This window comes from Electrona antarctica (assembly GCF_951216825.1).
Source record: "Electrona antarctica genome assembly, chromosome: 17".
Taxonomy (NCBI): domain Eukaryota; kingdom Metazoa; phylum Chordata; class Actinopteri; order Myctophiformes; family Myctophidae; genus Electrona; species Electrona antarctica.
Window position 1 is genome coordinate 14,308,677 of NC_136798.1, and position 14,373 is coordinate 14,323,049.

At 42.2% G+C, this 14,373-nt stretch overlaps 1 protein-coding gene across 2 annotated transcripts in view; it reads right to left on the reverse strand.

The window, feature by feature from the left end:
- Nucleotides 1-14,373, reverse strand: part of LOC306940382 (glutamate receptor ionotropic, kainate 2-like) — a gene marked incomplete at both ends in the record, with an annotated part of 115,577 nt that overhangs the window by 77,501 nt on the left and 23,703 nt on the right. For both annotated transcript variants that reach the window (XM_079525436.1, XM_079525435.1), the window contains one exon: nt 172-339. In XM_079525436.1, coding sequence (XP_079381562.1) covers nt 172-339 — 168 coding nt within the window. The remainder of the gene's footprint in view (nt 1-171; nt 340-14,373) is intronic.

Here is a 14,373-nt window from a genome sequence, read left to right on the forward strand (position 1 = left end):
GGAAATTTGCAAATAGCAACACAAAAAAATGGGTGCCAATGATTTTTGTCATATAGGCCTACTTTGCAAAGAAATGGTTTTTCATCTATGAGCAGTGCAAGTTCAATTCGTCACAAACCTGATGGAGTGTGAGATTGTATAGCCTACTCATGGAGCGCACAAATGTCTCACCTTTCCTGGAGGCCTCAAAGCTGTCAAAGATGTTTATTCTCTGGATGTCATAGGTGAGCGTGGTGTTGGGGAGGAGGGTTCGGTTCCTGTTGATTGTGTTCAAGGCAAATTTAAAGGCTAGTTCCTCTGCTCCAGAGGGGCCGCTCTCAATGGATTCAAATATTCCTCCTAAGTTGAGAAAATGACAACAACAAAGAAGAAAAGGTTTAAACAGCCCTTTCCATGTCTGGAATTTGAATTACATTCCTTAAGCACTTTCGACCTGGTGTCCCTATTTTGGGGATGTTCTGGCATAAGCCAAAATTTGTAACAAAAAGTGGAATTGTGAATTTCGGGATCCACATGGGAACACTGTGCAGCACCGAAGTCTGATATGAGTAATCAAACTCATTTTCAGTGTAATTTACACACCCTACCTGGGTCACGTGTTTTCTCCACATTCTGAATTCCCATAGACTTTTTTTTATATTGCGTCAAATTAGAACTGTGTTCCAAAAATAAACAAATGATCCCGGTAGTTTTACTCGTGTGCATATGAATATGACGCCGTATTAGGACCATCTTGGTGAAAGAAAAACAAAAAGACAAAAAAGGGGGTGCAGGGCAATATTCTGACATTTTGTAGGAAATTTCCGACTTTATAAACTTTATAAACAGATTTGCGACATTAATCTCGTAATAGCACCAACTGAAACCAATTAGTTAAATTTTCGCCAGAAACAGACTTCATCAAATAGGCCTATAAGTGACTGACTATCGTAAACGAACGAGCCACCTCCCCGAAAATAGCGCAGAGACAGATTGTTTACTTTTGGACTACAGTGCTGAGATGATTTTAAGATGACCGAATGTTATTCTCCATAGAGAAACTCCATACTTCCACAACCCAGGTGATGAACGAGTGACATCAGGACTTCATAACTGTAGTTCTTTTCTCCCCAGACCATTAACATTACCGGGTTAGTTTCCCACAGCTTCATTTGATTGGCTCAGCAGCATATATGACCTGGAAGCCAATCAAATGAAGCTATGGGGAAACTGACCCGGAACAGTAAACACTATACATCGCTATTTGAAAATAGCAGATCTACAAGCTCACAATGGACTGTCACGGTGAGCTTGTAGATCTGCTATTCTAAAAACATCTGGGGAAAATGTGAAACATTCGTTTTAACCTTTCAACATACATTTATGTATCTATTGTATGAGGGCCCCTGTCAAAACATATGTTCAGATGGGGACATGAAAAGACTTGAGAACCACTGCCATAGCTGATCGATAAGCAACACCAGAATTACAGCCCCAGTGCATTGTTCTACCTTGAAACATTTCACAAACGTTTCCACTCTGATATGATGACGCAATCCTGTATGGTTTTCAACGAGTGGTCCGGGGACCACCAGTGGTCCTTGAGGGGGTTCCAGGTGGTGCCCAGCTGAATGATGTAGAGTTGGTAACCATCTGGACCCTTATGGGTCCATTTGGTTTCATTTTAGTTAAATTATTGTTAAACATCTGCATTACTTAATTTACAAGAATTCTACACAATTAGAGAATGTAGAAGAATTGTTATTTTGATCAATGTTTCAGTACAGCATGGAATTGTGGACAAAATCTTATCCAACGATCTGCGAGGCTAAATGTCATCAAATAGTGGTCCGTGGCTCAAATGTCTGATAAATAATGGGCCTTGATACAAAAAGGGTTGAAAACCACTGCTCTACATGAACATGAAACAGACTTTACAGTGTGTACAGTGAGCTGAAACATAGCCGATTTGAATTCCGTCGTAGTCAAGTGTGTAATTAGAGAATTCCACATAATATTTCACGTCACATTGCTCACATTACATTTGTTTGTTTATTTAATTTTTAATGGTGTTGCTTTACAGTTATAAAAAAAAATCACCCCTCTTGATGTGTGCTAATTATCAAAGCTACTTTGGACTAAAACTTGCTTCATTACACACACCACATCAAACCAGAGTGGTTACTATAGCAATCCCAACAGCGGTGAACCGGCTGCCCCTTAAAAACTGGTTAATTATTCATAAATCAGCATTGCATGAAGTGATAACTGTTCTAGCTGTAATCTCTGTGCTGTTCAGACTTCATTAAAGGATAAAGTAAAGGAAAAAGAGGCTATGGATTTCAGGGGTGGGTACTATTTTTACAAGGAATATATCATCGCTGTTGGATGGATGGAAACCGAATGTCCAAAACCGTTGCATTTCAGGAAAAGGAAAAACATAATAACTTGAGTTCCAATGGATCCAGTGTAGTTATTATTTAGTCACAAGCTCTTACGCTTTTCAATAGTTAAACAATAATAACACCTGCAGACATATACTTAACAACTTTGTTTCAATCAATTCTAATTAAAAGGGAGGGCCGGCATTCCATGAAAAAATAAATAAATAAAAACATCTCAGGATGGACTAAACCCTGAGATCCTCTCCCCTCTGCTTGAAAGCTTTACAGAAGACAGACTTAAAAGAAAATGAGTGAAGGCTGAATGGACCCCTGAGGAAACACTTTGGAGACACGATCCAAGTTCATGAGCCTATAGTTCCTCATCCTCTCAAGGGGGCAGGTTTGGCGGCTAAAGATTCGCTAGATATTAAATCCCGTTTATTGATTCAATTACACAGAGTGTGAGGCCCGCACAGGCGAGGGAATAGTAAAGAACAGGCTTAAACTTTTGGCTGGCAAATGTTTTCATGCTGTTCTGTCCAAGAAAAGGCAGTTCAGCAGCAGTCTTATTTATTTGAACACAAACCTTTCACATTATCACGCGTGCCTTTTTAGCCAGTAGCTTAAGTTCAACTTTATTTCAGTTTAGGTTAGGTTCAGATTTATTGTCATAATCAGTGGTGGAGTACTTCAACGTATAGATACTCCAGTCCTGGTCAAACATTATTCAACTACAAGTGAAAGTTTCTCCATCAAATGTGTACTGCTTAACGCTGCACTATGAAACGTTCCTCTTCTACCTCAGATTTAAACCTAGTGTCCTGTGTGCTGAAATCTTTACCATTAATACACCTGCTTGGTCAGGGGATAAAATTGACCATCAGATGAAAATATGTGTCAGATCCTGTTTCTATAGGTGAGACCCGAGTGGAATACACGCTTTGATCTCACAGCAAAGCGGGTGCCTATGGGCTATAGTTCCAAACATTGGAACTATCCCATTGAGATAGAATGAGCTCTTCCGCATTCCATTGTTACAATGGGAGTCAACACTAGTGTCGTCACTCTCTTATACTAGATTACTCTGGGTGAGACATGACCAGTTTGGCTTTGACACAATCTAAATGTCTCAATAGAGGCCCAGGCGGTGGCGTAACCGTCTGGGCACCCGACTGGTAATCCAGTCGCAGTGTTCCGCGGGTTCGACTCCCGAGCCCGACACGGCCTTTACTGCATGTCTTCCCCCATCTCTCTCCCGTTTCCTGTCAGCCTACTGTCTGTCCCTTCAAAAACCAATAAAAGGCGTAAGCCGCAAAAAAAAAATCTTTAAAAAAAAAAAAAAATGTCTCAATAGAAGAGCATGCAGACAAAATACAATCACCACAATTGTATACCGGTAAGTTATATTGTATTAACATACTCGAAAGTGCGTTTAAGTATGCAAAAGTACAAAGTACATTTTCTTTTTTATTATGATTGCTGTATTTAGACCATTTAGACCGTAGGACGTGTGTAAACGTCATAGCTAATCCAACCCATGGATTGCGAGGACGTGTACACACGTCCTAGTGCATTATCATTGATATCAAACGAGAGAAAAATATTCAGATTTTTTTTTCTTTTTTGGGGGGGTTGGCCTCTCCTTCTGCATACTACTTGCTGTTCGCGCATGTGCGTTGCCGTTCACTTCCCTGTTTACCGCTCAGAAAGAAAGGCTCGTATCTCCTAATCTAGGGAGCTCTCCGTGGTTCTGACCAGATGGATATACTAAGATCTTAATTTCTGACTTCAACATGCCTCTCGTTCAAAATATGAACGCGAGGGATTATCGAGCGATTTTATCGTAATCATAGCGAGGTAAGCGAGCAACATTATTTCTCCTGGTTTTTGTACGGAACGGAAGGGGGGGCTTTCAGAGTAAAAGCTGCCATATCTGCGCGGCACCCAGAACTGCTATTTTGAAAGAAATCCCGGCGCTGATTGTGTTAAAATGTAGACATCTCTCCCCAAAAGTCAAGATTTCCCAGAAAGTAAACAATATCAATAATGTGTTGTAGATCTGCTATTTTCATTATATTTGAAACACAGCTTGGTCCTTTCAAACGGGCTGCGATGAACGCAGACGTTGTCGCCTGGATCAACGACAGGTCTGCTCCAGGTCTGTTCAAAGGTGCGTGACAACGCAAGCGTAAAAAAAAAAGCGAAACAGAATCCGGGTCTGGTGAGTCGCGGGCGTGTGCACGAAACGAGCACACGCACAACAATTTCACGGGGCTGCGCCCACGTAAATACGCTTGCCTTGTTGCCCCTCGACTTCTCCACGCGTACAGAAAAAAAACGCAGGTCTCATTGAAAATGAACTATAGACGCGCTAAATCGCTTCCCGTTTGAAAGGCCCTTTAGAGTGGTCAATTCATAAGGTACTCCTTCCATTTGTAGAAATGTAATGTAGTGAAAGTCCTACTCCAAGTATCCAAAAGGATAAACACTCAAGTAAAGTACAGATACTAAATACAGTAAATATACTGTACTTTGTTACTGTCCACCACTGCTCATAACTCTCATCAGAATAAAGAAATTAATTAGACTGTTACAATCAAAAAGCTCTGCACTGCACTAGCATAAGGTAAACAGCAAGGACTGGTAGAGAAACGTTTTCTAGCTCTGCAGAGAACGGGCATAAGGGTCCATATTTGGTTCCACTTGTACACATTCTGACCCCTTTTCCACCGGTTGGTTCCCAATGGGAACCGGTTCAGTTCTTTTTGGTTCTTAGTCCATGAGGCAGAGCTCCAAAATTGGAACGTTAATTATGAATTGAGTGGGGAAAACTATAGCTATATTAGATTGTTATCACCATGAAACTTCTCCAGTTGATTACTTACACGAAGACAATGATTTATTGTATTACAATTTTTATTATTTTAAATATGCAAATGAGGCATTATATAGGATAATATGCAAAAAATATCACATCAGTTATCACATATTGATTTACTTATATTGATCCTATAAACCAGTGGTTTTCAACCCTTTTCATAGCAACTAGCAAGGCCATTATTTATTCTGCATGAGCCACGGACCACGGATTTGATAACATTTAGCCTCTCACACCCAAAACTTTGAATATTTTGTTGTCGTTGGATAAAGTTCTGTACACATTTGTGGTACCATGCAGGCACACATTGATCAAAATAACAATTATTCTACATTCTCTAATTGTGTAGACTTGTAAATTAAAGGACAACTTAAAAAAAATTCAACCAAGGTTCATCTTTTAGGATGTTATTAGAGAAAGTAAAAGATGAGTGTTATTTTTTCGTTTTAGGGATTGTAGCTGTTTTTTACAGGGGGGTGGGGGCATTCAAGCATGGTGCTAAATATGTATTTTTTTACAAAATATTATGGCAATTAATTTTTTTTAGTCTTAATAAACCCCAGGAAATTACATCTGGCCACAAATAAATCACAGGATCTACTGAATGTGAAGGTAGCCTACTGGGGGGAAGCCACACTGTGTGTCATAGGCTCAATGTCAGTTTGACACATAAGATCTTGTGATGTTTTGTGGCCAGATGATTTTTTTTATGATTTTATGATTTATTAGGACTATAGTAAATAATTAAAAAATAAATCGCTATAAAATGTTTATAAAATACATATTTAGCCCCATGCTCGAATGCCCCCGCCCCCTGTCAAAAACAGCTAAAATCCCTAAAACGAAAGAAAGCAGCAAATGAACATCTTTTAGTTTCTCTAATAACAACCTAAAACATGAACCTTGGTTGCAAAAAAAAAAATTGTCCTTTAAGTAATGCAGATGTTTAACAGTAATTGAACTCTTACGCTCTCAAGAGTCAAACATCTATAAGGGTCCATTTGGTTACCAACTCATTTAGCTGGGGACCAGCCGGAACCCCACAAGGACCACTGGTTGAAAACCACCGTCATCATTTTGCCCACTCAATTCATAATTAACACACAGAACTGAACCGGTTCCCATTGGGAACCAACCAGTGGAAAAGGGGTCTTTGAGTTCACTTACACACTGATGATTTTACAGTGTAATGAGATTTGATTTGAGCATCTCCGTATGATTGAGATGGCACATTTATCTTCAAAAGAGCAGATTCCAGAGAGCCACCGTAAAAACATGATAGGAATCATGTCATTCCAACCTTCTGGATAATTATTACACCCTTACCCCCAGGGACCGGGCTGACCTCAGCGAGCCGTGCTCAACGAATCAGAAAATGAGCATGGGGACAGTAACTTATGCTCATCAGTATTCTTTAGCACACTGTACAGCTTAAATTTGCTCGGTCTGGCTGGCTATTAAGACGTGGTGAACTCTGTCAGTGCCCCAGAGAGGAGAGACATATTACGATGCTGACATTCAGTGGTGTGTATATGTGTTCATATGCTTATTTCATGTGAAAATGTTAGTTCTTCGCCATATTGAAGAGATTTGTTCCACATGGGGGACGTCGAGCATTTGGACAAAAGAAGAAAAAAAAAAAAAAGAAAAAGGAAAAACGTTTTTAAACATAACTAGACTGGTGCCTGTAGGGCACCGGTCTGCATGTCCCTCCTAGTTTATGTAATACCCTTTGTTAATGTTGGCAGTGTACTTGTCAGTCTGTCTATCTCTCTGTGTCTGTCTGTAGCCTCGGACACCGCAGGCCTTTCGTTTTCAAAAGAAATAGAAAAGCCTGAAACGAGACACATTTCCTGGTCTAGGAGTGAACTACCATAGATATTAAAAATATATAGATGCCTCGTTGGCCACTGCAGTTCGCCAAGCAGAATATTGAAGGCACGCGCCTCTGATTGGCCCTTTCCGTTCTTTCGTTTTGCTTCCGCTATGCTTCGCAAGGAATCTCGGTAAAGCCTGTCAATCCAATCACGCATCGCCATCGCCTCCCGTTGCCTCCATGTTGCCTTACATGACGCCCGTTGCCTCCATGTTGATACAGACGCCCCAGAGCCGGAAGAGGCGTCTACCTTTATATGTGAACTACATTGCAGAGGGGCGTCGCTCCAAATTTGTTTACGTCAGTGTTCTGCGCTGTTTTCTACCGAGGGGAGGGGAGGAGGGGGGGCGGGCACTCAGATCGGTGAACCAATAGGATCCACTGCCGTGATCCCATGCAGAGGCATATCCGCCCCTCTAGACCAGAAATCATGCTGGCTTGGTCAGGCTAGTCTGTCTGTGTTCCTTTTATGCCCATATAGCTTATATGGAGTATTGGAGTGTTTTTGCTGCCTGTACGTGTGGTATTGAAATGGCATTATCTTTTCTGCATAATGTTTACGGTCGCCATGGAACATATCAAGTGGATTTATCATTGTATCATGATTTTTTGTTTATACCAAATAATAGGCAACAAAGTCTTATGCACACCAGTCGTATGCTCTGAGGCGGGTGCGTATGCAGGGCTCAATGTACTCAATGCACTTTATGTGCATTTTTCTGAATACGTGTACCAAATTAAAAAAAAAAAATTTGTCAATTCCTTACCAACATAGGGTTTTAATAACTAAATCCTGCTTCACAGTGGAACCATAATTAACAAAACCGCTAAACAAAATTTTGGAATTACGACTCCGAAGTTGCAAAGTTTTGGAATTGCTCATTGACCTTGAGGCTTCATATACTGTAAATGTTGGAGCTCGCCGGAACCAGGCCGGCATCCTGGGCCTGTGGGTCTGGAACTTCCGGGGACCCCCACACGGAGTTGCACCACTCACTTCACACGTGTAATTTTTTTAATTCAAATCGAGTTGTTCAATTAACAGCAGTGGCGGCAGTGGCTCAGGGGTAGAGTGGCCGGTAGAGTGGCCGTATGGGCAGTGGCGGCCTTATATATATTTCAATCGTTTCAATTGAAACGGTCCTAGAGCCTCCAGGGCCCCCCCCCGATTAAAAATAAATACAATTTGTTAATTATTATTATTATTATTATTTCTTATTAGTATTAGTATTAGTATTAGTAGTAGTAGTAGTAGTAGTAATATTGCATCACAGCCTTCCAATCAGCCTTGTCAATTATTCAGCCTCATCCTGTATATGTCCACTTACCACTAGTTGGCAGCAGCTAATAATCACTTCAACTGGTACTTGACCAGTTGACCTGTCATGTCACGTTGACCTGTGTTGTTTGTTTGTAATTGTTCGCACTTCCCGGTGTGTGCACTCACTGCACTAGCAGTGCTGAGAGTTGTGATTGCATCATTGTATAGTCTATGCTGCCTCCCAGTTATACCTTACAGTAAATCAAGACAAAGTAAAATAATTGTTTAATCAAGCTGCTTTTGTGTATTTTTCTACTTGGCTGTGCTGTATGCTGTTCATGCTTTGAAGTCCGATAATGCACAAAAAAAAGGGGGGGGGGTTGTTTTTATTTTTTTTAATAATAAATGATACGTAGCTTGCGGAGTTAGTTCAGTCAGATATACTCGAGGGGTTTCATGCTGTGCTCAAGGGCGCATACATATACTGGGGGTTAATATGCTGCATTACTACAGTAGCCTATATGTGTGTGCAAGACCCACATGTCATTCGCTGATGTGGCAGTCAGCTGACCAATTGGGCGGGGTATTTAAACTCACTAGACTGCTTGCTTCTTCCTGCCTTCCTTCTGCATAAGGTTCCTGGTTGTTACAGTATGTGATGTTTGCTCCCACCGCCACCCCAGCACCACCTGTGTTATTTCTGTTCCCCATGGGGGGTTGTTATTGTATATCTATCTCCCTGCTCTTAATGTTTAATGATGGTGTTTAATTGCACACTTGTATTCTCATTCTATAATAAATATTGGTTACATCTATTTGTGAATTATCTGACTGAATTATTAATTATTAAAATGATGACGTCATGAACGGGGCCTCCCGATCCTTAAGGCCGCCCCTGCGTATGGGACCGCAAGTACGATCCCGGGCTCCTCCTGAGTTATAGTGTCAAAGTGTCCTTGACCAAGACACTGAACCCCTAATAAGCAGGTTGGTGCCTTGCATGGTTTCCTCTGCCATCGGTGTATGAAAGTGTGTATGGGAATGGGTGAATGTAATGCATCTATGTAAAGCGTTTTGGATAAAAGTGCTATATAAATGCACCATTTACAATTTATTTTAACTATTGCACCCTTAGCTAAAAGCCTATTTTATGTGCCATCCATCCATCCATTCATCCATCCATCCATCCATGCATGGTTGGACTGAGTGCAGCCATGTGAATTACAGCTGAGATAATCAGTGTGTGTGTGTGTGTGTGTGTGTGTGTGTGTGTGTGTGTGTGTGTGTGTGTGTGTGTGTGTGTGTGTGTGAATTATAGAGCCCTCCCTCATCAGGACCGTTGTAAATTATACAGCAAATGAAAGCACTGAAGGAGTTATGAGCTTACAGTACACAGCAAAAAAAAACGGGTCTGCCGAGCTCAGAGTGCATGTGATTGTGTATGTGTATGCTGAGAGAGAGCTGCAAGTTTGCGCGTGTGTGTAAGCGTGCACGTGTGATGGTGTTTAGTGCTTGTGATTGAGAGGCAAGTGAAAATGAAAGCACAGCAAGGGAGGATGGCACCCACGCTCACTCACTGCCTTTTAATGTTTATTGAAAATTAATCAAGGTTGCATATTGGATTGAGAATTATAAAGTAACTTACTCGCACCGTAGAGTAAGTTCCCTGAGAAATGAAAGTCATTTAATATTAGTGCACCACTTGCTGATTGGGGCACACAAATCACCTCTCCCACACAGAGCAAGGCTTCAAACACCAGGCTACGCATTAGCAATTCTTTTTCTAAATGGAACTATAAGCACATAGTGTATGAGGTTATTCCCATTTCTATGAATTCCATTTCATGTGACTGAAGATTGCCTAGTCGCTGCCCTGAATATACTGTAGATTAAAGGTCTATTTTATTTCTGCCCTTTAAGTTTTATGTTCCTTTTACGTCGTAGTTTAAAGCCTGATTTACCGCACCCCCAAAATAGCAGATCTACAGTATCAGCTCACAGTACAGTAACAGGTCGCATCGACGCATTGTGAGCTCGACCCCAGGCATGTAAATGTCCCTCGGGTCATCGCCGAGTCGCTGTCACGTCACGCATGATGAGTTTGAAGTCAGGCGGTTACACAGATCTCAAGATGCGTGAACTACAGACGTAAATACAGACATACCGCATACCTGTACATACAGTACGTAGCCTACTCAGATTTCGTGTATATATTGTAACATAAGATGATAATAACGGTGAAACATTCAAATGAAAGGTTCACTGTCTTTTATTTGGGGAATTCAATCTCTTAACCCATTTTGGGCGGGATTGAACCCTTTTGGTGTTAGCATTATGTTATGCTTTAGCTATTGAAATAGGTCTGCTATTTTTGAAGAATCGTGAAAAGTGACATGAAAGTGTTTGAGAACGACTGACAGAAAAACATAGCTTTTTCAAGAAAACAGTCAGGATTTAGAAGACATTTGCAGAATCGTTCCCAGGTCAAAATAGGTTAAACCACCTAAACCCCTGTAGTCTTGGAACTTGAGTTACTGTACTTTGACCACTTGTTCCGTCTGCTATAATCTCTTCACGAAAAATAGCCGATCTACAAGCCGCTCACAATGCTTTGAATTGTGAGCTTTCACACACAGTCACATTACAGTATCCTACCCCAAGCTGAGGCAAATATATGTGAGCAAAACATACGCAATCACAGTGTCGTTATTTAGACATTTCTGTTAGCAGGGGTTCCCAAACTGTGTTGCGTGCACCCCTTGTGGTGTGCGAACGCCCTCTAGGGGGTGTGTGACATGAAAGGGTAATGGCGGTTTCTGGTGTTATTTAACACAAACGGCAAAATCCAGTAAAACACTGTTGTAAGGAGATGTATAGAGCAGCTGCGGGAGTGTACAGAAGCTGCATGTCTCTCAGTGCAGTGACATTCTATGATTATTTGCTATAATCATATAAAAAATGTATAATTTTCGGCCAAATACAACTAGACAACTAGACAACAGCTAGGTCAGGAGGTAACAGGGGGTGCAGTCGTGCAGAGCCAAAAAGGTTTGGGGACTGCTGTGTTAGAGGAGAAGCCTCTTCTATAGCATCCTCTCGTTTTCGAGGGGGTCCTCAAGCACAACACACCTGTAAACTCAACAGACAACAATCAACTTCATACATCAACAGGACATAATACACATAAGGACATACACGTATAGGGGCTCTCCCACCAACTCAAACCGCACATCTGTTACCAGTATCATCTAAAATAAAATGCCATAAGAAAAATCGGAAAAACACAGCAAGCAAAGAATTCTTGAAAATAGTAAATGAAGTAATTGATCTAAATGAAATGGGGAAGTTGTTCCAGTCTCTGCAGTGTTAAAGAACGTGTGAGAACGTCAGACTCAGTGACTGTACGTACGGTATATGGACCCATGCTCCGCGACACTAGCAGTGTGCGTGTGCGTGAAGCGTGTGTGTGCGTGTGTGTGTGTGAGTAAGGGGGGGGGGGGCTTATGAAAGAGAACACAATTATGCTGGATCCACTCAACGATGCTTCTCGCCAGGAAAACAAGACCAGGAGGGGGCAGTGACTACATGGTTACCATGGTGACTTATGCATGCAACCACGCTATGGCCGCAAGAGGCACTCGGCGGTTTAGGAATCGGAGCATCTCATTGGAGGAAGGAGACGAGAAAAGCCGGGGTCCACTGTGTCTGCATGCGGCTGTGACTAATAGCCAGAGGCGCAGCCACGGGGTCGGCACTAAGGGTGGATGCCATGGCAACAGTGGAACAAGCCCGTAGCTAGGGCAGGTGGCACAGGTACACGGCATCAGCCGGCCACTCAGTTTACTGCCCTATAGCTCCCACTCATCCTGCAACACCCCCCACCTCCCCACACACACCTCAAAGCAGTGGTTCTCAAACGTTTTAATTTCAAGGACCCTCAGCTATATGCATTAGGCCACAGATATCCCAGTTGATTGTCTTTTTATCAACTTGCAAAGCTGGTCGATAGCCTCGAGTACTAGTAGCGATGTAGTGGCGAGATTTTCATGATTGGCTGGCCTCAAAGCCAATGGGAGACTAGCCCTATACGGCCAATGGAACAGTAAGCCTAATGGAATGTCAGAACAGGAAGGACGGGTGGGGAAGAATCAACATATTATGGAATGTCAGAACAGGTCTAAAGGTTTGCGGTCAGATGTAGAGTTGCTGGCCGGCTCCATATAGATCTAAGTGATGATCCATTCTTCTCCATGTATGGTTAAGAATGTTATGAGGTCAGTGTCGTGATCTTTATATATGGAGATGGCCATATATGGTGGCGTGTCTTGAGGCGTGATGTCACGAGGCGTGACCATATATGGAGGTGTGATGTCACGAGGCGTGACCATATATGAAGGAGTGATGTCATGAGGCGTAACCATATATGAAGGAGTGATGTCATGAGGCGTGACCATATATGGAGGAGTGACAGCATCAGCGCTCAAAGCCGTTAAGAATGAGGAACAGCCGGTGGCGATGGGGAAAGCGCTCCGTAAATATCTCCCCTAAACATCCCTGTGGAATGAATCGCTCCCTGACATATTTGGCGCTGAACGGATGATGATGCATGACGTTCAGCACGGAGGCATCGCCCCCGCTCGTTAATCTGCAGCTCCCCTGGCGACGGGCTGACCTTCCCACGCCAGGCCAGGGACGGTCTTCGCCAATCCCAGGAGATCCCAGGTTCTGACCCCGGGATGCACTAACTGGATCCCAGCCAGTGAAAATCTACATTACAATGAGTACACTCTACGACACAGCCCCATGCTTACAGTCTGCATGCAACTCTGCAAAAGGTTTGCTGCATTCTGGTGCTTGAGTTGGAGTTCTTACAACAGAGAACATGTGATGGTTGAGGAGTTACAATCGGACTCTGTTGTTAATGCAAACAGGTGTAAGACAGCAGACAAGGTGACATTAAAGCCTACTCTCTCCCTAACCTCGCGTCACCAGGCTTTCCACCTCGGAGGAAAGCCTGGTCTGTGTTCCAAAATCGCTGTGTGAACCGGTCTGGAGCGGTAATTTACGTCATGGTGTAGTCACTGATTTGTAGTCATCAGGCAGGAAACCACAAGGCTGAATAAGAAGTACCCATCCATAGTACTGATTCCTGCCAGATGACTGCAAATCATTGACTACAACATGACGAAAGTTACCATCCGCTCCCAACCGGATCATAAACCCGAAATGGAATGCTGCCCAGGCTATTCTCTCGCCATGCCTTTGGCCTGGTGGAGACAATAACAATTCACACCGAAGGTGCTACATGTCTGCTGACTGTATAATGTGCCTAGAACATCCCTGAGTCACAGAAGTGGTATATGTAACTCTCTTGTGAGAGGTGTGAGAGGGCGCTGGCGTCTGTTTGTTCGCTGCTTCTCCATCTGAGCTAGTTTAGCATAGTTTAATTTATTTGAACTAGTTTAGTATAGTTTTAAGTGATCCAGCAGCACTTTATGCAACTGTGCAATGTGACTTTTTACCTTTAGATTTAGTTGCTTTTAAGCTTTTGTCGCATCCCCACTGGACCTTGATTGGACTTTTTTTTTTTTATATAATTTTTATCCCACGATTTTGCAACCCATTTTTTCACCCAGTGTCAATTATCTAATGTAATCCTGGGTGCTACACTTCCTCTGCCAACCTGGGGAGGGCAGCTGACTGACCTTTTTAACAAGACATTTTAAATGCCCTGTGTGCTTTTTAACCTTTTAGCTTAGGTGATTACATAATGCATTAATTGTTTTTATTCTTATCTTGTCCTTTTATTTTTATTCTTCTGCTTTGTAGCACTTTGAGATTTGTAAAGTAAGTAATGTAAAGTATTATTATTATTATTATTATTATTATTATTATTACAAAAGTGGTTCACAAAGTGGGTCCGGGGACCGCCAAGGGTCCTTCAGGAGGATCCAGGGGGTCCCCATCAAAATGCATCAAAATCATTTTAACCACT